Source organism: Lonchura striata, chromosome 6, assembly GCF_050655825.1.
Source record: "Lonchura striata isolate lonStrDom1 chromosome 6, ASM5065582v1, whole genome shotgun sequence".
In the NCBI taxonomy this organism is placed as follows: domain Eukaryota; kingdom Metazoa; phylum Chordata; class Aves; order Passeriformes; family Estrildidae; genus Lonchura; species Lonchura striata.
This window is the reverse complement of record NC_140708.1, coordinates 19,908,173-19,931,258: the sequence shown is the minus strand read 5'-3', so window position 1 is coordinate 19,931,258 and position 23,086 is coordinate 19,908,173. Positions and strand designations below refer to the sequence as shown.

At 38.0% G+C, this 23,086-nt stretch overlaps 2 protein-coding genes across 12 annotated transcripts in view; one reads left to right on the top strand and one right to left on the bottom strand.

The window, feature by feature from the left end:
• Nucleotides 1–19,712, top strand: part of KAT6B (lysine acetyltransferase 6B) — a 104,518-nt gene extending 84,806 nt beyond the window's left edge. For all 11 annotated transcript variants that reach the window (XM_085583490.1, XM_085583489.1, XM_085583487.1 and 8 more), the window contains exons 13-17: nt 9,668–9,899; nt 11,652–11,811; nt 12,413–12,679; nt 13,865–14,165; nt 15,809–19,712. In XM_085583490.1, the coding sequence (XP_085439616.1) occupies nt 9,668–9,899; nt 11,652–11,811; nt 12,413–12,679; nt 13,865–14,165; nt 15,809–18,291 (3,443 nt within the window). In that variant the 3' untranslated portion in view covers nt 18,292–19,712. The remainder of the gene's footprint in view (nt 1–9,667; nt 9,900–11,651; nt 11,812–12,412; nt 12,680–13,864; nt 14,166–15,808) is intronic.
• The window catches only part of DUSP29 (dual specificity phosphatase 29), a 73,919-nt gene that overhangs the window by 28,496 nt on the left and 22,337 nt on the right, over nt 1–23,086 (bottom strand). Inside the window, exon 4 of the mRNA XM_021549188.3 lies at nt 1–23,086. This exon is cut by the window's left edge and continues 28,496 nt beyond it. Coding sequence (XP_021404863.2) covers nt 22,842–23,086 — 245 coding nt within the window. The 3' untranslated portion in view covers nt 1–22,841.

The window sequence follows — 23,086 nt, the reverse complement described above, 5'->3', positions numbered from 1 at the left end:
GCTGCCCCCACCAGACAAATACAGTTTGCATCTTTTGTATCTTAAGGAGTATGTGTGTCATGACCACTGACCTGAGCAAACTCAGTACTTGCAGTGATTTCTTAGATTGTCTTTTGGCATCTCAGTATTCAACTCCCTGCTTCAGTTTTGTTCATGTTGTTTAGTACTGCTAGGCTGTCCTTTATAGGTATGAATAAAAGAATGAAAGGAAAAGCTTTTGGGCTCTGGAACTTTATCTACGCTAAAATGGTTAAAACAGTCCCTGATAGATTTTTGGTCCAGGGCATCTGTCACTTTCCAAGTGTGATAACAATCTTCCTGAGGCTGGGAGGATTATGTTAACAGGCAGGTTAACACTCCAGCTGAGAGTCAGAGCTTAATGGTATGGATGCCATCTGTCTGTGCTGGTTGGCCTCAGTGCCATGTAAAGATTCTGAGGATATTCAGTGTACTTGTTATATTAGGCAAAACCTCCTAGGTCCATCTTCCTGTCTTGTCAGTTGGATCTTGTAGAGGTACCTAGAGCCTGCCAAGCAGGTAATGTCTAATGTGCACAGGAGATATATTTACAACCCACTCTTCATGTGCTGTCAGCATTAAACACCAGAAGGTAAAGGCAGTTCCTGAAGGGAGTTCATTCAACAGTTACAGTTGTATAAACAATTTACTTCTCTGTGTCATTTATTGACTAGTATTTAGAATGTAAATTTAAATAACTTAAGATATTGCTTATAAAACCAAGAACAATACAGAGTTGTTAATGATCTTCTAAGCCACTTAACCTACTGACAAATTTATTCATTCAATTGGTATTCAAGACTGATGCCCTCTGCACATACAAGTCTTGCTTTTAAGGGTACTTCAGTTCTCTTTCTCTTGCTTATGCTTTCACTCTGCTTATAAGTAGTCCACTTCATACACAGAACCTCCACTCAAGGGGGTTACTGGCAACTGGTACAGGTAAAATAAGTGTTAGCAAATTAATTCGCTCAAAGGGTGCCTTTTGTAGGTCTGACTGTAATGCAGTCATCTTTACCTTTCCTTTTATTCATGAAGGGCATTTGCTTAGCCCTAACCTCTTCTGTGAAGCTTTCTATAAAGGAGCTAAAGGTTTTTGGGCCTCCTGTGTTGGGTTTACTTGAGGATGTGGCGAGGAATGAGAGCTGGCATTATTTCTTGTAACAATAATGAGAGAATCTTTGGCTTACTCTGTTCATCACAAAGAAAGCTTTCCTTTACTCTGACAAAGAAAAGAGAATGTAGCAGGTTGTTCAGTGATCTGAGCATCTCAAGTTACAGCTAGTCTTTTTTTAATAGTGTTTGTGTGGATCTTGGGATTGGGGTCGTTTGAAGCTGTTTCAAAAGTGCTTTCAAAGAGGGTACTAACACCTATTTAAGGTCCTCTATATTTGACCTTCTTCTCACTGACATAGATAGGAACAGTTCAGAGGCACACAGAATAGTTATGAAAAAAATGGTAGCATGAATTACATTAGGAATTGTAAGTCTTAATAAGCTCACACTTTCACCTCACCTGTTTCTGCCTCCCACTCATGGTCGTACTTCTGAACTTGCAGCATTGAGCTGACCTATCTGTATTGAACTGTCCTGTCTAATACTCAGCTGTGTTGATATTTCTGACTACCCTTTTGAACCCGTGTCTTCTCAACTTGTTCATGTAATATCAAAACAAAGCATGTGATGTTTTGTATAACAAAAAACATTAGCTCTTAAGATAGCTTGAAATGTTGGTTTGAGGTAACTCCTCACTTTAGATACTGGTGTATTATTAAAGCAGTTGCTAGTACTTGCTGTTCTTTCAAATTTCTGGCTTGATACAGAACATTACATGAAAACTCACAAGTTCTTCCCTGTCATACTAAAGAATTTATTTTACTTGGTTTTATTTCAAGTAAAACAAACTTTAAAAGTGCTTGATTCCATCTGCCTAAGTTTGGTAATTAATTTGTGGGGGATGGCCTTTAAAGAGACAGAGAAGAACTCCAAACATACAAGGGTAACAGCTCACAGGTTGTTTCTTTTGTTCTGGATAGATGCTCGTAAGTATGTTTTCTTCTGACACAAATATTAACAAAATAGGAATAGGACTTGAATAGTAATGATTATGTAAGGGTTAGATTCTGAGCATAAGCTATTGCATAGGACCTTCCACAAAAAATTGATTTGGGATAGGGGTCTCTGAGAAGCAGATTTTTAAGCTGTTTCCAGCTCCCAGCAGTAGTTGAATTTTGCTGTGACGCTCCTGTCTGCTCATGGTTTTCAGCTGTGTACTGGCATCTTTCAAGTGTGTGTTTGTAAGCCTTTCATAAGTACATTAATTATGTTTTCAGAAGAGTTACTTCAGTGGTGTTGAGTTCCCTTTGCTATGTGTGGAATTGTATGCAAACGTTGGTATGTGTGATCGTGATGTGCATACATAAATATGAACCTGAGATTGACAGGTTTAAGTTACACAGTGCATGGCAAGAAGCTGTTATCCTTATAAATCAGACTGAAGTCCAAAATGTTAGTGTTACTTAGTTACATGGTGTTACTTTATTTTGCAGATTTAGTGTGGATGTAGTTCTTATAAGACTTCTGCTGTGAAGGCTCTATTCAATCTAAAATTGTGGAAAGATCAGTAGACTGAACTCTGTTCTTGTGATTAAAAAAACCTGCTCCTATTTGACTCAATTTGCATGACATTAGTACATAGTTCCTATCCCTTTGCCCTCCAGCAGCTCTTGCCAAGTGGTGATGCTTCTGGTCTGACTTCACTGGCAGATAGACCACATCAGTGGACTTGATTGCTGACTGCTTAATGACATGATGACATTAATAATCCAAATTCCAAATTATCCAAATTCTTAATTACAGGTATTGTTGCTTTAATTTGTTTATAGGGCATATTCATGCTAGATATAATACTATCTGATAGAAAAATAGTGTTTAAAATGGGCAGATATGCATCTAGAATATTTAATATATAAGCACTGATGTCTTAAAGCCTTCCCAACCTTTGTCTGGATACAAGTGCATAGGAAGTGCTCTCCAAGATGAATTCTTCTTAATAGGAGTATATCCTGACTTCTTGGTGATGTTTCTTATAATTGTCTGCCTAAACACTTCCTAGAGAGATCCATACTTGTTTGAAGTGCTTTTTTCACTTTTTTGTAACAATAGAAGATGCAAATGCAATGACCCTTGCTGTAATCTCAGTACACTGTAAAATATAATAGAATATTGGTATTAGTTCTCGTAGTGAGCAATATTTAGGCTAAATAGCAGAAAATAGAGCAAGATATTGCATTTGAGAGCTGTGTGATAGTGGTTAAGGAGAAATGCAACAAATTCTTTGCTAATCCATTTTGAACATTTTGGAGCATAGCATAGAAGGAGGAAGCATATTGATGGGTCCTGAGTTGAGTAGGTGATTGAACTTTGGTGTCATCCACCTGTTTGTTACAATGACAAACACATGCAAACCTCACAATTAATGGAACAGTTGGCCCAGAATCAGTTGTCCTGAAGGTGAAAGAGCTGTTAGGAGTTAACACAAGTAAAGAGGGTGATGTGTCAGAGGCATGACTTGGAATGATCACACTAGCACATCAGAAATCAATTTGGACAGCTCTTCTAGAGGAATAAATAGCCATCCTGGTCTTGGGCTTGTTGGAGAATGGGAATTTTAAGAGATAGTGTGATTGTAGTGGGCAGGGGAAGGGGGCCCTCTTGTGTTTGCATTTGAGATCCCATTATTCCAGTTTCTCATGTCCTGTGGACAAAAAGGTAGAAATAGAAGACTGTACTTTGTCCTTGAGCGATAACCTCACGGGGGTTACAGAGATGCAGTGAGTAGCTCATAAGACTGAACTGCTGCAATAGATGTGTCACAGTCTCTTCAGGGACAGGCAGGGAAGCCAAGGAGAGGAGGTTGTGCTCTACACAGAGATTCCTTTGCAATCTTCCTACTTGGAAGCATGGTTCTGTGCTGTGGAATGGGTCATAGGCCTGTCAAGCCTTCAGTATGCTTCAGAATCAGAGGACAAAGCAGCAGCCATTAATGCTGTGCTTGGCATTTGTTATACAGAGCCTGATCAAAAAATGGGAAGAGTTTGAACCTTCCAAGTAGCTGGGTGATACCTGTGAGTGAAAGGCCTTTTTCCCCAAGAACTATTTGAAACTGTTCTACAAAGACAGCAAGACACTTGGGACACCATTTAAACACAGATTTTGGAAGGACTTGCTAGGGCAAACGCTTTGTATTCGGCAGCCCAGGCTGTAGTGCATGGGAGATAGTAGAGTTTCAGATACTGAGAGAAATTAGGATGGTAACTATCAGACTAAGGTCCAGAATTTTATCTTCTTTAAAGAACTGCTAAGTGGTGCCCTCCAAGAGGTTTGCTGTGAAGATCAAAGGAGCACAGGACATGTTGATCTTTGGAGACAGTTTCCTTAGACTGCAAAAATTATTTATTCGAATGTTCATGACAATAGCAGGCATGACAGTAAGCCTGCTGGGCTGCAGGGAGAGTTCCTGACTTTAGCAAAACCAAATTCTCCAAAAGGCGCTGGTATTGCTTACATGTGCAGCGATGTTAAGCCAAAGCTTGGTTGGAGTGGAAGCAGAAGGAGTGGAAAGTAACAAAATATGGAGAGCTATTGGACACCCACAGGGAGAGTAAGCTGAAGATGGCCCTGCTGATGACTGGAATAAGCATAGTGTGACAACAGAGGGGCTTGGTGTGGATCTCAGAAGAGATCTGAGGTACTCTGTGCTTTCTTGGGAGGACCTGTTCTCTGGTGTGACAGAATTTAAGCAGCAGAGTGAGATGCCATCTTTGCTAGAGGAAGATCAAGTTACAGAGTGCTTAAGTAAAATGGTGAGATTCATCCTAGGAAACTGGCTGACATGACTCCAACACCTCTCCCCACTGACTTTGAGAAGTCAAGGCAATTGGGAACATCCTCAGTTCCTGAAGGATGACAAATGTTACATGCATCTTCAAGAAACTCAAGGAAGATGAACGAGTGAAATAAATGGTTGTGCATTACAAAGGTTATAGAGCATATGACTTGGTATAAGTCACATAACATAGGTCTGTATAAATTGTGTCTACAGGTATTTCCCTATGTGCTGTCTTCTGAAACTTGCTTGTTAGCATTACAATGCCTCATGATAGGAGAACTTTGAAGTAAGCTTCAGGAAGTTTGGAAGTAAAGTGCTTTGAGCAGGCTGTCATTTAAGCACTGTCTTGCATAGGTGCACTTTGAAGTGGATTTGATGATGTGACACTTGACAACAGCAACTTTCCTGTGGCCTGTTTATAGGATCAGTGGTGTTTTCCTATTGTAAGTATAGCTGAACAGGTCAAGAGAGATGAAATGGAGTTATGCATTGACTGCAATTCTGTGTAGCTGTTCAAATGAATTTTATTGCAGTGGTCTGGAGAGCAAGTCTGTCCTTTAGAATGGCACACTGTGTCTCTGCTGCCTGTATTGTCCTTGGTTCAGTTCAGCCATTTACAGTTCGCTGCTGTATCCCAGCACATACCGATGACAGGCAAGGGGAAGCTGCTGCCACTTCCTTATTATGGCTTGCTGTATGTTCTAGCAGCTCACTAGCTGTTTCATGACTGACAACCTGACACTTGTTCTAAGCTATGTTATTGCTGCTTGTGAGCTGACACCTGATTTTTAAATGGCCTTTCTATGCAGACTAGGCTTAAGCAAGTTTGGAATCATTTAAGTTTGCTTTTTTTTGTTTTGCTGTGAGGCAAATTACAGTGGCAAAAGAGACTCCATGTTGAAAGCCAGATTAACAGATTTGAATTTGCTTCTTCATATGGTCTATTCCTCAGTCTGATTCTGTCATTATGTATTGCAAGCATACATAAAGAATTATTGGAAGATTATTCAGAGATGATAATACAGTCTTTGTTTTGTGGGTATTTTAATAGATAAGCAATAAATTAAGGGTTTTGCTATTATACTTCTCTTAAATTTTGATCCTTTGTACTTTAAGAGGTGGAGACTCAATTCCTTTCATTTATATGAAGTAAAGATTCCAAATGGCCACTGTCCTGTTATCAAGCCTAGGCTTCTGTTCTCATGCTATTTAACTTGTATGAAGATACAGAACCAAGTATCAAAAGAATTGGTAGTTAAGTAGCTGAAAGTTTCTGGAGACTGGCACAAATATATTAAAGTTATATAAGTGTGTTGTGGATCTGTAGCTATTTCAGGGGCATTACTAGGATTCCTGTAGATTGAAATTACTGGATAATTACAAGTCAGTTTGTTTAAATGTATGTTTTAATGCCTAATTATCTCCTTAATTTGTGTTGAAGGCATAAAATTTATGTATGTATACAACCTTTCCCTTCCTCAGATTTCATTTCTTCTAATTGTTTCAAATCTTGGGTAAGATGAAACCTCAGTGATCCTGGGGAGGTTTGTGTGACAGAAATCAAAGGCTGTAAATCACATTTGATGCATTGCTTTGCTGTGGAGGATAGAGATAAGGCAAGAAATAAAAATCATTATTGATACTTTGGCTGTTGAATTTTGTGATACTATCACTCATATGCCCAGAAGATAAGATAGACAATTCTTTGTTCTTGATTAGGTCTTCTATTTTGTTGAGGTTTTAGTTTTTTGTGTAGTATACAGTCTGGCTTGTTTACTCCACGGATAGGGTGCTGAAGAGCTCTGTTTTGTCCTGTGGGTGTTGCTACTGTTCATCATCTGATATCAAGGATTACACCTTAAGAAGGTTCTTTCAGGTTGCCACTTGGAAGCTATCCATTATTAAGGTTAGGCAGGCACAGTGAGGCTGCGGGTGTCTGTTTAACAGGGGCATATTGTGCTCATTTCAGATGCTTCAGGATAGATACATGAACTACCAAGATCAGAGTTTTTATTTACCTGCAACTTAGATCAATTACTTGACATCTCTTTGGTAAGTTTAATTTCATAGATGTTATTCAAATCACAGAATCTGTTAAGAGAGACATTCCATTCAGTTCTTGCTACATGCAACCAAAATTGTTATCTCTGATTTGTATTTTTAATCCTCTAGAATGTGAGCATTTTGGAAAAGCATAGGTTCTATTTTAGAAAGGTAGAGGAAGGATACTGACAGATGTTACTGCCATGTAGGTAACAGTTCACTGCTTTTATATAGAGTGAAAATGACCACTAAGAACTAGTCTCTAAATCCTCAGACACAGGAAAGATACAGTGAGCCAGTTTAGTAAAACTCTAAAGATGCTTGTGGCTGCCTAAGTAAAGATTCCAAACTCCTGTTTGATTAGTGTATTTATTCAGCTTCATAATATGCTTACCAAGAAATTATAGGTGTAGCCCCCTTATCTATGAGGAAAATGGAAGTAGAGTCCAAGTAACTTCAAAGTCTAGTGAAATGCAACAATGAAACCTAGGTCTTGCAAATACCCTACACTTTCTATTAGTGCCCAAGGCTTCTTGAATGTCACGTTGGTAGGGTAAACTGTAAATGTTCTTGAAGCAACTCTAAGTTCTCCTCATGGATTTATTATTAAAATCTAGATTATTCTTTCTCTCTTTTCCTATGCTGATGCTTCTATCACTACTTTTGCTACCTACCTCAGTTTTGCAGGGTTTTTTATGGACATCTTAGCATAAAACTTGGGTTTGTATGTTGTACACCAGGTGATCCAGAATTCTTTCTTGATACAAGTGAAGCTTGATTTAAAATTAGGCAGAATAGGCTATACACTGTAGGTCTGCTTTTGTGCAGTTGGAATTAAAGCAATAATTCTTTACCTTTAAACTATTCAGGATGCTGAATGTGGAATTTGATGTTTCCTGTCAACCATGGTTGCATGTAGTGCCAAGATGTACTAAAATGTATCCTCTAGTTATAAAAAAGTTTAATATGCTGCAATTTAAAATGCTAAAATACCTTATTTTCCTTATTTTTTATGGTAGTGTTTCTTCTGTAAAACAAAATAAATTTACTTGCTGAATTTCCAGTGGTACTATGCAAATGTAGGCAGGCTTCATGTAGCTCTGTAGGAGTAGGCAGATGTGGGATGGTATTCCTGAAGCTCTGGCATTTTATCACAAATCATGCTGGTAGATATGAAAGGCACACTACTTTTTTCAGTATCTATGTTGTGATCACTTGAGATGTAGTAGGACATCTGCTTTTCTAGGTAAGTTTCTTTAGGCAATCTGGACATTAGACTATGATGCACATCTGTCTATGTTTTTTCTAAATTCTGTTGTGGGCCTTTGGTATTGTGTCCAAGAAAGGGAAGACCAACGTTTCAGGCAGAATAAAGAGACATATATTTGTATATGTATTTCATGGTTTAAACTAAGAAAAATACCTCTGTGTGTGGTTTGTGTATAGTAGACCCTACAGCAAAATAAGGACACGGCCATTGCTTCTCTTCAACCTGGATGTTAATCATATGCTTTTAATGCATAGCTGATTTGCTTAGAAGGAACTTTGTGAAGATGTTAGTAGGATTTGTTTAACAAACATGACATGACTGGACTAGATATGCTTTACATCAGTCTTTGAAAAATAAAAGTGAAAAATTTGAAGGGAAAATAAGTATTTTAAGAGTATTGGAAGGCACAAGAACTGTATATTTTGGTGGATTCCAAATGACTTTGAGTAATGTAATTCCATAAACATAGTGTGTGTGCCTATGGCAGAGAAGGCATTTTGTGAACCTGGTTGTTTAAGGCCTCTGTGCTGGCAGTTTTTGGAAAGGCACAATGCAGAATATGTATCATAGAGGGATGAATTACTATGGAAGGATACCTGTTATTGTGTTATTTTTTTCCTCTATACTGAATTAGTTTTACAGGTGGCATCTTCTGGTATCTCCAAGCAGGTGTGTTCTACTCTAAATTGTAAAATGCTCCTAAAGCTGAAGAGTTAAAAGGGACTAGAACATACGCAGAATATAAAATGAAGGTGATACATTGTGTAATAGTGAATCAACTACTGTCTTGAAGACTGCAAGCAGGAGCTATGTGAATGTTCTTAAACGTAAATTAAGGGAGATTATTTTTAAATTATTTTTCTTAACTAATTCTCCAAGTAATTAATCTTGTGAATTATGTTACCCCCAAAATACAACTTCTAGCTGTTTAATCAAAAACTTATGTCACTTGGGGCTTCTTGAATAAAAATGGCTTAACTGATATTACCTATGATATTTCCTCTTCAAATTCTTCTGCAGGTTCTTGGCTTCAGTGATGTAAGTGATTTAACAGTAACATTGCTGCTGTGACAGTGATGTAATGTATCTCAAAAGACCAGAGAGTTGTAGTTCTGAAGGAGAAGATGTATGATGGGAACTGTTCCAAAACATATTGGCTTTTTCTTCTCATCCTTGCCTTACAATTAGAAAAAGGTTTTTGGTTAATGCTTGATTCTCATAATGTAAGATCTGAGTCACTCACAAGAATTTGATCTTTCCTATGTCACTGTAATGATGAAAACTCCTCTCTTTTATAGAGAGGATTTATTTAATTGCAAGACATTGCAGTTAGTTCAATCAGTCATGCTGATGATCTTCTGTATTAATTCCAACTTTGTTATGGGCTGGTTAGAATTCCTTGCTTCTGTTATCTCCATAAGGTATCCTGTTTGTTTTTATTCTAGGTTATTTACTTTCTAGAAGAGAGGGTCAAGCAGGATCCCCTGAAAAGCCATTGTCTGATCTGGGTCGTCTCTCCTACCTGGCTTATTGGAAAAGTGTCATATTGGAATACCTGAATTGCCACCATGAAAAACAAATCAGCATCAAAGGAATGAGCCGAGCTACTGGAATGTGTCCACATGATATTGCCACAACCCTGCAGCAACATAGCATGATAGATAAAAGAGAAGATAGGTCAGTGAATCTTGTAAAAATTTTTTTAAATACTGTGACAAAACATTCTCTACTTACAAAACAGTTAATGTGAAAAATGTCTGTGTAGAAGTTTGACTTGAAAATGAGTGATAACCATCTCACCATAGAAGTCAGTATGGGTGGGTTTTACATAAAGAGCTTTTCTTCCTGGGGATTTTTTGGATACTCTTTCATGTTAATGGTTATTAGAATTATGTGGCCAGCTCAAAACATTTTCAGTTAAGCGTTTTGTTTCATTCAGTATAATCTTCCCTAAGTGTTCCCAGCTCTTGCTGTGCAAATATTTTGCTTTGAATACCAGTAAGAGAAAAAATGGTGTTTGTGGGTGGCAGTCTCTTTCCACATCTCCTCTTTCAATCATTGCTGAATTCATGTAAACCATGGGATCAGATCAGCTCTACATGAAGTGCTCCTGCTCAAGGTACTGGTAATACAAGTTTCTGTTTAATGTTATGATCAATGTTGAAAGTCAGTGCACTGAGAAGGTGAATTCCTGTTTTGTGAATATCTTCTTTCTTCATGCTCTTGATGGGTATTTTAGAACTTTTCTGGGTTGTTCTTTGGTCTGTTTCTTTCCATAAAATGCCTTAAATGGCTTTCAATCATATTTGTGTTTCTGAAGATGATCTTAAGTCTTTTTGAATATTCCAATCATAGAAACTTTATAATTAAGCAAAGCTACCTTACAAACACTGGCTTGCCAAAAAAATGAAATTAAAATCAGAACAAGTTCAGCCTCAGTAATTTTTATGTGTCCCATCACTAGCATTCAAAACTATTAATTTTTGAATCAGCAAGAATGTAAGTCTTCCAAAAGGAGATTGGTTTACAAGATAGTGTATGAGAGTAGTAAGAGTAGTACTGGCATTGCCTTAAACCTCTTCTGGAGTACTTAGTTATGGACAACCTGAGGACAAATGTATTTTAAGGGAAATTTTTCATACATGTAGTGAAGTAAAAGTTTGTCACAATTCTGGGAAAAAGGTTCTGGATCTGATTTCTTTTTTTAAACTTTGTTTTTCACTGAGAGAATGTTGCTACTTCACCAACCTGATTTTTAAAGCATTTGAAATGCTTGTTAATCCTTGTTTAGAATTGTATAGTTCTTTGTAACAGGGGAGTTTGATGGGACACATGCTAATATATTGGCATACTGTGCTGTTTGATTAGTCTTCACCTACGTTTGATATGCCACTTCATATTAATTGGAAAGTCATTTTGTACTTCATTAGCACAGGACTAAAGTATATTTGTGTGCTTCATTAGAAAACCTGTACTTCTGACTTGCTTTCTTGTCCCATTAATTTACATCTTCAGCTGTAACATTATGACTTTCTCACTCTTGATTTGATGATCCACAGTGTTTTCTATCTATGTTTGTATGTAATATTAAAATTAGAAATTCTTCTGGCAGTGATTCAAGTGCCAACAGTAAACTTCTTGAATTAGTTTTAGGGTAGTCAACTATAAAACCTTCACTTTGCTCTTTTGCCCTAGTGATGGTTAATATTGAGCTTTCACTTCATAAACTATTGTTCCTTCACTTCCTCTCAGTAAACAGTCAGTAGTGTAAGGATGTTATCACTACATGTAAGCTGATATTTTTAGTTTGATGGATCCTTTCATTTATCCATCTTTTTTCACATGTGGTTTTGCAAAAGGATGTCAACTATAGAAAGGCTGTTCCAGGTGATCACTTTCTAAATTAAATTGCTGTTTATTTGATTGTAGATTTGTAATTATTAGAAGGGAAAAGCTGATTTCAAGTCATATGGAGAAACTGAAAGCGAATCCACGTATCAATGAAGTAGATCCCGAAAGCTTGAGATGGACTCCTTTGTTAGTTTCTAATGCTGCAGTTTCTGAAGAAGAGAGGGAAGCAGAAAAGGAGGTAATATCAGAGTTATCTTCTGAATTTCTCTTCCTTTGGCTTTCATAACTCTGAATATTCAACATTAGACTGTCTTAAATAGAGCAGATTTAGCTTTGACCACTACATATTGCTATTGTAATGCAGAATTTTTGGAAGCTGTGCAGCAACACATGGTAACTTTGAGGGGATGCATATGAAAACTTAAAATGTGAATCACTTGTCATGGAGCTGTATTTATCACTCTCGAGGTAGTCAAAGAGCATGTAATCAGATCAAATTTGGTGCAGAGCTCAGGGGCTGCACTTTCAATCGATTCTTTGTGTTCTCAACTTGCTCAAAGTGATCCAGTCATTGGGCATGTAATGTACTGCTAAAGGACTTAAATCAATTCGCTGCATCATTAATAGTGCTAAATATCCCATGAAATGCAATCTTCTTTGGTTTGTTATCTGTTAACTGTTGTAAAGGAACAACTAGATGATTCAGCTGAAATGTTGTTGCTAGGTTAGCCAGCAGTGCTAATAAGGGTTGAATTATTTTAACTATTTAGCTGAATGCAAAGGATATGGATAAGTAAATGCTGTTTCAGTGACCTGTTATTTTAACCTCAACCCTTCAGGCTGAGCGTCTTATGGAACAAGCTAGCTGCTGGGAAAAGGAAGAGCAAGAAATATTCTCCACAAGAACTAATAGTAGGCAATCACCTGCAAAAGTACAATCTAAAAATAAATATTTACGATCTCCAGAAAGTGTGGCCGTGGTGGGGGAGCGAGGGCAATCCACAGAACAATCTAAAGAAAGCAGTGAGGAGGATGGCGGGGATGAGAATCAGCAGAGTTCGCCTCCCCGGCTGACAAAGCCCCAGTCCCTGGCCATGAAGAGAAAGGTGGGTCACTTCAGTGCTTTGGTTCAAAGTCATTTGTGTCTCATTTCAATCAAATCATTGCCATCAAAATAACAACCTGGTTTTTTGCAAGCATTTATTAGACTGTTTTAATCCTTTATGTGTTATTTGGACACTTAACTACTCCTCTCTTTTCTGCACTGTATCCAACTTTTGTCTTTTGGATTTTTCACAGAACTATAAAATACTAGTGACATTAAAGAAATCTGAATTTTCTGTTAATTTTAAAACTAGAGATTGCCCTCTGGTGTTTGGCATTGGTATTGGTTCAATATCTTAATGGTTCTTTCTTTTCTTTTTTTGTGTTAAGATGGAGTCCAGCTTGTGGGGTTTATTTTTTTTAATATAGAAACTCCTAAAAGGGGAATACTGTTTTTTAAAATAAATGTTGTTAAAACAAAAGGGTGGGTTTTTTAACCCATATTCTTCTAATTTAAATGTTAAATTCTGGTTACTGCCATGTTTGCACTAATTTCTTAATTTCCCTAAAAATCAATTCTTTGAGTTGCTTAAATTAGTGAACTTCATAAACCCAAAATTTTAAAGCACGCACCTTAGCCTTTGTATTTAGGTGTGTCAGGTGAGAACTGGGAATTTGTACTGTCCCTTTGATTATACTTTAGGTGAGCTTACTTTAAAGGAACCATAAATCTCTGAGAATGTATCATAATAGAAAAACAAAATCTTGAACAGTTTTTTTATAGCAGCCAACTGTAGATGCTCGAGGTGCGCTTCTTCGATGTTATCTATTTTTCTGTGTACATACTTATTTCTAAAAATAACAAAGGCAAAATGTGGAAAATAAGCTTTGGTACTTGTGAAGTTTGTTGTGGAATTATAAATCTACAGAGGAAAAATGTGTGAGTACAATTTATGTAACAGCGCTGTGAATATTATTTGACAGAAGAAGGTAAAAGACATTACAATATAAAGAAAATTCTAGTCTTGATTTTCACTTACATTAAGGTTTGTATACATGTATACATACCTATGTTAACTGTTTAGACGTTTTACTTTTAGATTCTATCTACATTTGAATTTGGTGCTATTTAAGGTGTTTTTTTGAATGAGTAAATTGTTGTAAACTCACTCTACTAAAATTTATGTCCAAAATCAGTTAATGAATGGGAATGTAGGAAGAGTTTGATTTGTGGAATTGTTTTTCAGAGACCTTTCATACTGAAAAAGAAAAGGGGCCGTAAACGCAGAAGGATAAACAGCAGTGTTACAACAGAGACAATTTCTGAAACAACCGAGGTGTTGAATGAGCCATTTGATAACTCAGATGAAGAGCGTCCCATGCCACAGCTGGAACCCACCTGTGAGATGGATGGAGAAGATGATGACTTGAAGCCTGTGATTAGAAAAGCTTTTGACTATCAGCCTGGGCAGCAGAAGCAGGAGGAAGAAGAGCAGAATAAGGAGGAGAAAGATATTAATTGTTACAGGAGTGATGAAAATTGTACAGGTAAACTTAAAGTGTTCTCATATATTCACAAAAATAATTGTGCTGGGTTGCCTTCAAAAGAACTGTTTATTTTAGTCATGCATCTGGAAATTTTTAATGAGCTGTTTTTAGCTGTTGTTATTATTATAATAATTTGCTTTTTGTGTTCAGGAAACAAATCTCATCCAGTCTGGGGCATTGAAGTTTTTGTCGTATTGTCAAAAACAACTTCTGTGTCCCTACAGCAGGGCATTTCATATTCAATATTGCAAAGGGTATCACTGGAATATTGTCCAGTGTAGTTTTTGTATCAGTGGTAAAGGATACGAGCAAAAAGTAAGATTTGATTTACACAAATATCTTTCTATTCAGTATTTTTGATAATTCAATGAAATGTTTGGTGCTTCTCTGGCATAGTATATCCTCAGCACAAGGATCCTGTTTTATTTCCCTGAAAGAGACAGTTTTAACTGTGTCCTTTCAAAGCTACTTTTCTAGTTTGATTTCAAGGATATTTCCTGTCATAAAAGTTAATGGATGGATAGTGAAAAAACTAATGAGCTATTCTTAAGGTGCACTCTTTCCTTGATGTCCTGGCCCTTAAATTATGCTTATGAGTTTTAATTCTAGAATTAACTAGACTCTCAGGTCTGTGTGTTTTCTCTAAGAAGCCAGTAGGTACTACTTCAGTATTTTTGTAATTGCATGCGAAGTTCTATCCTTGTGATCCTCAATTGAGGGCTCATGGCCTGATTTCTATTTCAAACAGCTCTTGTGTGATATGGTACATTAGAATATTACCACTTTTTCCAGCTTCTCAAGAGAAATTATTTAAACTAATAGAAAGTTCCAGCTGTGTTCCAGTGGTCAAGTTTGCCCTGTTTTAACTAGACTGATGTTTTTTATTTGCCCATGGACCACGTCATCACAATATAGAAGTATCACTGAAGCCATTACACTCCCAAGTGCAACATGTTATATCTTGATAATTCTCCTTTTTTCTGGAGTATGTGTAAGTGGTATCTGAGGAGAAAGGAAAGAGATTAATGTGTTTGGGTCCTTTTTTTATAGTCACTGGATTAGTTTAGTGTTCTGATACACTCTGTATATAATTTTAATGATCTTTTGCCTTCTGTCATGTCTTGTGAACCATGTCGTAATATGCTGGCCATGAGAAAGTATTAGAATTAACCACCTTTTTTCAGTATTGGTATTAAACCATGATTATGTATTTTTTTATGGCTTGTCCTCCAGAATGGTCCAAGAAGAAACTCAAGACTTTCATGTCATTACTGTCAAAAAAGATGAATGTGTGTTAGATTAATGTCTATATAAAGTGAAGGCATACTTCTAAAATCAAATATTTGGACAGTATTTGCTTTACTTTGCATGTCTTGTCATTTAAATCTCTGGGAGTTTTCTAACGTATAATTGGTGGTTCTGACAGTGTCTGTTAAAAGGCCACCAAACCATAACATACCTGTGTAGTGTGTTTGAGCTGTAGATACTACATTGTTCTACTGTGTTTTGAGACCTGTTTATAACTCTTGTTTCGTACTTTCTTAATACATTTTGAGTTTATAAATTATTTTCAGATTTATTTTGGAAAATATTGATTAGTCTGCAATCTAAGACACTTTTTTTTTCTCTATTACCTCCCAAAGATAATACAGAGGATGTAGCTGTGTTGGAAGAAAGCACTAAAGACAATCTTGAACCTTTAAAGAGTAAGCAGGGTTGGCCTAAAGGAGTTAAACGTGGTCCATCTAAATGGAGGCAGAGCAAAGAAAGAAAACCTGGCTTTAAGCTTAATTTGTACACTCCACCTGAGACTCCCATGGAGCCTGACTATCAGGTGCTGCTGGAAGAACAAAAGGAAGTAGCTGAAGACAAGCCCTGTTCAGCTCCCGCTGTTACGGAGGAAGCTATTAAAGAACCTGTTGAAGCATTACCACCACCAGATGATGAGGCAAAAGAAGTAGAACCTGAACCTCTGCATCCACCCAGTGAGCCCTTTGAAAAACAAGAAAATGATACTTTGAAAGCTGGGGAAGAAGAAAGGAGCATAGAAGAAGATGGAATCAATTCAAAAGATCAAGAAAAAGACAAAGCAGAAGTTTTTGTGCAGAAAGAAGAGTCTGTGCATTTGGATGATCAGGAGGAAGAGGAGGAGGAAGATGAAGAACCTTCTCACAATGAGGATCATGATGCAGATGATGAAGATGATAGTCACATGGGTTCAACAGAAGTGGAGAAAGAGGAATTGCCTGGTGAAGCTTTCAAAGAAATGCTGGAAACCCAGCAATCTTTTTTAGACGTAAATGTTCAAACTGGTAATTCAAATCAGGAGGAGTTAATGGATTGTGGTGTTGACCTTGCAGCTGATGAGTGTGCAAGTGACCAGAAAGAACTTGCTACAGATTCAGACCCAGTGCCTGAATCTGATGATGATCATGCAGACAGCAACCAGGACCAAAAAGCTGGTGAAGAATTACATTCCGATTTCAAGGGAGAAAGTACTGAGACCATGGAGATTGACTCGGAGACAGTTCAGGCAGTACAGTCTCTAACCCAAGAAGCAAGTGAACATGAAGATACATTTCAGGACTGTGCAGAGACTCAAGAGGCCTGTAGAAGTTTGCAGAACTATGCCCACAATGACCAAAGTCCCCAGATGACCACACTGGATGACTGTCAGCAGTCTGACCACAGCAGCCCAGTTTCATCTGTGCACTCTCATCCCAGCCAGTCAGTTCGCTCTGTAAATAGTCCAAATGTTGCTCCTTTAGAGAACAGCTATGCTCAGATCAGCCCAGATCAAAGTGCCATTTCTGTGCCGTCTCTGCAGAACATGGAGACCAGCCCAATGATGGATGTTCCCTCCGTTTCTGATCATTCGCAGCAAGTTGTGGATAGTGGGTTTAGTGACTTAGGAAGTATTGAGAGCACAACAGAAAACTATGAAAACCCAAGCAGTTACGATTCTACAATGGGTAGTAGTATCTGTGGAAACAACTCTTCTCAAAACAGTTGCTCATACAGCAGCCTTACATCTAGTAACCTAACACAGAGTAGCTGTGCAGTGACCCAGCAGATATCTAATATTAATGGAAGCTGCAGTATGATGCAACAAGCAAACATCAATTCTCCTCCCACTTGTAATGTAAAATCTCCCCAAGGTTGTGTTGTTGAAAGGCCTCCAAGCGGCAACCAACAGTTATCCCAGTGCAGCATGGCTGCTAATTTCACTCCACCTATGCAGTTGACTGAAATCCCTGAGACTAGCAATGCCAACATTGGATTATATGAAAGAATGGGGCAGAGTGAATTTGGAGCAGGGCATTACTCACAGCCATCTGCCACCTTCAGCCTTGCTAAACTGCAACAGTTAACTAATACGCTTATGGATCATTCTTTGCCTTACAGCCATTCAGCTGCTGTAACTTCCTATGCAAACAGTGCCTCTTTGTCTGCCCCCTTAAGTAACACAGGGCTTGTTCAGCTTTCCCAGTCTCCACATGCTGTTCCTGGAGGACCCCAAGCACAGGCTACCATGACCCCTCCCCCCAACCTTACTCCTCCTCCCATGAATTTGCCACCTCCCCTTTTGCAGCGTAATATGACTTCATCAAATATTGGAATATCTCACACCCAAAGACTGCAGACTCAGATGGCCAGCAAAGGTCATGTCTCTGTAAGAACCAAATCCACACCTCTGCCACCTGCTGCTGCAGCCCATCAACCACAGATTTATGGGCGAGCTTCACAGACTGTGGCCATGCAAGGGCCTGCACGGACCTTAACAATGCAGCGTGGCATGAACATGAGTGTAAATTTGATGCCAGCCCCTGCTTATAATGTCAATTCAGTGAACATGAATATGAATACCCTTAATGCTATGAATGGTTACAGTATGTCCCAGCCAATGATGAATAGTGGGTATCACAGTAATCATGGGTATATGAATCAAACCCCTCAGTACCCTATGCAGATGCAGATGGGAATGATGGGAACTCAGCCATATGCACAGCAGCCAATGCAGACAGCACCCCACAGTAACATGATGTACACTCCTCCGGGCCACCACGGCTACATGAACACGGGCATGTCCAAACAGTCTCTCAATGGATCCTACATGAGAAGGTAGGCCCGTGGAAGAGACACACTACCAAACTGGTGTATGGGATTGATCTGCACAAATACCTTTGGAGAGTACGATTTCAAAACCAGCAATTGGTGTGAATGCAAAAACATTTGTTGGCACCATTTAAAAGCTGTATGCAGCAGAAAGCCTTATACAAGTTTTTCTTTATTTCACGCTTTGTTGGTTTTTTCTTTTTTTCCCTTTGGTTTTGTTTTGTTCTATTTTGAGGTTTTTTGTTTATTTTTTTAACATTGTGAGATTTAACTTCTCTTTGGGGGGAATTAGGTGGTTTTCCATTTTTTTTTTTTTATTTCATTGAGCTTGAAGTTCTCTGGAAAGGAAGAACTCTTTCTATGAACTGCAATTACACAGCAGCTGATGGTTCAGAGCCATTTTATGTGCCTGCTCCCATTAAAAATGTGGATAAATAGACTCCAAAACTATCAGACAGTACTGGATCATGAGCTTTTTCTCTCTCCTTTCCCCACATGTAAATGCCTTTTAGCAGTTCTTTTATTGTATTATTTTGTTTCTGAAGGTGACACTTCTGCATGCCGCTAATGTCTTTGTTAGTGACAGTGCATTTTGTAGTACTGTACAAGTGTTGTGCTTAACAGTAAGCCATTTCTTAATTTTTTTGCCTTGATTAGGTTACCCTAGTTTGAGGGGTAAAAAAACCAGAACTATATTTTTGTTAATTATAAAACTTGTAAAAATAATAAAAAAAGCTGCAAAAGCTATTCACATTTTGGTTAGTTCAAAGGGTTTTATTGCTGTATGTTTAGTGTAAAGTTGAGACTCTTTTCCATTTTTGTGACCAGTTTCTTTGGGGCTGGGTAGGAAAAAGGCAGCTTTCTGTTTTATAAAAACTTACTTTTTTTGTTGATTGAAACATCTCAGTGTTTATTTGTCAAGTTTTGAAACATTTTCGTATATGTCCAAATACTTGGCAGGATTTAAAAAAAAAAAGTAGTGAATTTGGTGTAAAGTTGCTATTTTATGGAAATGCCTCTAACTTTACATTTTCATTCCATCTGTAGATTTTTCTATCTTTATAAAATATTGGAGTTATTTTTTAAGGGAAAAAATAGAGCAGTAGCGTGTGAATAGCTCAAACTAAGCTTACAGATCGCATGTAAAAAGGCAAAAGTTATTTGTGTCTGTTTATATTGCTTCCTTTTTTGTAGCCTTTGTACCTGTACAGAGTGACTGTAAGGGCCGAACAGAAGAGGCTTGATACATGTAAAAATAGGACCCAGTGACACTCTTGTATTTATCTGTTATCTTTTTAGTCAGTCACTTAAAAAAATACCCACAGAAGACCCACCCAAGCAACAAAAATAGAAACCGCAAAAAACTGCACCCTTCCCCCCCCCCCAAGCTGTACATTTTAACATAAAATAAATTATGATGAGCCATTTTTAGCCTCTTGTGTCTTGTCATAGTTTGATGTTGCATGGGAATTCCCTCCTGAAGCAGTGTTTGTTATGGTGCTCTCACATGCTTGACCTAAAGCCCATTACAGTTGGTGGGGCTTGGATTAGGCTGTTTAGAGCTTAAGTGTAGGTTACTCATCATAATTGCATACACCTTGTGAAAAAAAGAATACCTAAGATTATTTTTTTAATAATCTTAATAAAATATTGAATAAATATGTATTTAATACCTTACAAGGTTGTCAATATTTAATGTATAAAACTTCTTTCCTACAAAAGGTGTAAATATATATATATAAAAAAGGATATGATAGTAACAGAGGTGGTGTTTGAGCTGTATTTTAATGATAGAATTTTAATCTCTTCTTTTGTCATTGTTGCTGGGTGACAAGATGATGCAAATTCTGTGTTAAATCTATGGGTTCTGTGTGTATGCATGTATGTGGGCATACACAGACATACACAGACATGAGCACTTCTCTTGTAGGAAGGTCTGTTAAACACAAGAAGGCTGTCTATGTGGATCTCATGAGTGGACAAATTCAAATATGGGATGTGTGAACCTACACCAGAAAAAGTTCTTGTAATAATTTTTCAGAATGCTTCTAATGTGGATGTGGGCACTGTCACTGCAGTAAGGTTACTAGCTAAGGTGAAAGGAGTGGCCATTTTGACTGAAAATTGTCCCCATTCCAGTGTATAAAACAGCTTTAAAGGAAATATTTCATATATCTTAAAGAAATGTGTATTTCTTTAAATAAAACCATAACTGTATGGTGGTGCCAAATCAAAAAACTGATACTACAGATTTATGTGCACAACCTATTGAGTTTTAATACAATAGAGCAGCAGTCTAAAATAGTGAATCTGAATGAGAGCTAAAATTGCTGGTCAAATGGGAATCTGGAGTAACTTGTGTTTTAGGAGTTCAGCACACCTGATAAAGAGAGCACCATACAACAAAGATCTTGGTTCATGCCCTTACATTGTCAAATTCGTGGATTGAAGGCAGAGAGTATCCATAGTATTTAAACTTCGTTTTCATCTTTACAAAGTGACTCACCTTTTTTATGCATAAGAAAAGGAAAGGGGAACTCGACACATTTATATGCAGCCTTCAGGTGTGTTCAGCTTTGTCTTGTGATTTTTCATTTGTGTGTTTTTACAGTGAGTGAAAGAGGCACCTGGGTCTTTATCTGCTGCTGTTCAGTTTCAAGGTTTGAAGCCTGTAACATACAAGCAAATCAAACCTTCTTAACATTTCAGGTATTTGCTAACCTGAAGTAGCATCCTGACTCCAGCACATTGCTAAAATTCTCTATTTACAATATATGGGTTAAGAGTTGATTGGGAAATGATGCATAATGTGCCTACAGCAGGCAAGTTTCCAGTATAGTCTTGTTATTTCAGAATTCATTTCAGGAGGACAAGGGACTAGCCTATCTCTTTTCCCATAACAACTGTTTAGCTATGAATTGCATTGTGGTACTAAAATTTTTGATAAATAAGATTATCTTTTCCCTGACAGATATACTTGTTCTCTGTCTTGTATGCACCTTGCAGTGTCAGTTTTGACTGTGTGCTCTAGCACTATCCTTGAGGGGAATGAGCTTTTGCTTTTACTGTCTTCAAAAAATTCTTCACAGAATTGCAATACATGATTCTCGTTGAAGCAGGAGGCTTCTTTGGCCATGCACTCTTACAGAATACTCCATGCTACTGGTGGTTGGCAAGAAGGAAATCAACCTGCCTTGTTCAGTGTGTGTGTGTGTGTGTTTCCTGCAGACCTGGCTTGTAGCTGGAGTCGGTGCTGCTGACACTTGTGAATCAGCTCATTAGCAGCTTGCAAGAGTTGCCTCACTTTGTGGAAGCCACATGTTCCAGAACTTCTGCTTTTCTGATTTAGTCTCATTAATTCTGGGAGAACAGTAGGCTAAAGCTGGGAAGTAAATGAAAAGTATGTTTTACTTCAGAACTGTTTAATTGGCACAGTTGGGCCAGCAGAGTCCTTCAGACAAGACCTGGTTCTAGGAAAGATACTTGTCTTTGGAGCAGGACATACTTCATCTGGAAGCTGCCGAATGCCAGTTCTCCTGGAAGCTGCACTCAGCCACTTAGCAAAGACAGGAATGGTAAGTGTTGTTACACTCAGGCTGCCTGATCCCCCAGCAGTGGGCAAAATGCAACCAATTTTTTACTAACGGTGTAAGAATCTCTGATATAAGCAGAAATGAAGGACTGCTAAAGGTACTAATATTCCATGTTAGATCACTGTCTATGTCTCACAGTTTTATAAGCTGTTTAATTTGTCCATCTGGCAGGGTGGTTGATGGAAACAAACTCCGTTTATATCAGCATGGTAAATAGAAAGAATGGCCCTGGCAATTTTCTGTAGTGCTGAGGGTGATCAATTATGCATGTGAATCAATGATAAATCCTCTTTCAGTTACAGCAGTCATCAAGCTCTCATGCAGATACAAGAAAGAAGACAACTGTAGCTTGACAAAGGGAAATCCTTAGAGATATTTGTTATCTTTTAGTTTATCATTTGATAAGAAATTCTTGTCTGTAAAGCAAATGCTTATGGTGTAGTTGCTCCTCATGTAGAAGCTCTCTAACTGCTGTGCTGCCCTGGATTATCACTATGAAAAAAGAAATAAAATTGCCAGGAAACATCACAAAAAGGCATACTCCTGTGAAATCCTTCAGGACTCTGGACTAAGCATTTTTCCTGCAAGATTTCTTGAGGAGTGCCTATCTGCACTCCTTTAAAGGCTGTGGGCTTGAGTTAGGATCACAATTTTGGGGGTACGCAGCTAGAAGAGAGTTTTAAGTTGTGCTTGCTTTTGTGTTGTAAATGTTTGGGGTTGTTTTGCAGAGAGAAAAACTTATTTGTTGATGTAACAAAGAATTCTGCTAAGGCTAGAACTTTCTAGGATGATGAGTTTTAAATTTGGTTTCCCTTCTTTCTCATCTTGACATTGTATTTGAAATAACTTTGGGGTTTTTTTTTAGCAAATAACAAATGATCCTTGTGGCTGTGTAATGAACTACACGTTCCCCTCCCCTCCTTTTATGGAATTTCTTTTCCAGTAGCCCAGCCATGCCAGGACAATGCTAGATGGTGTTGTCCTGCTGCTCAGCAGGTGCTAGGCTGTTCTTGCTGTTCCTCCTCTGCAGCGCCAGCGCTATGTCCAGTTCTCTCAGCTGTTTCAGGAAGCCCCGGTTTGGCAAGATGCAGCGGTGCCTTGCCACCTGCTCAATGGCATCCACCACTGTCATGTTCTTGTAAATCATCAGGTAAGCCAAGACCAGCGTGGCGGAGCGGCTGCGGCCCATGGCGCAGTGAACCAGCACCTTGC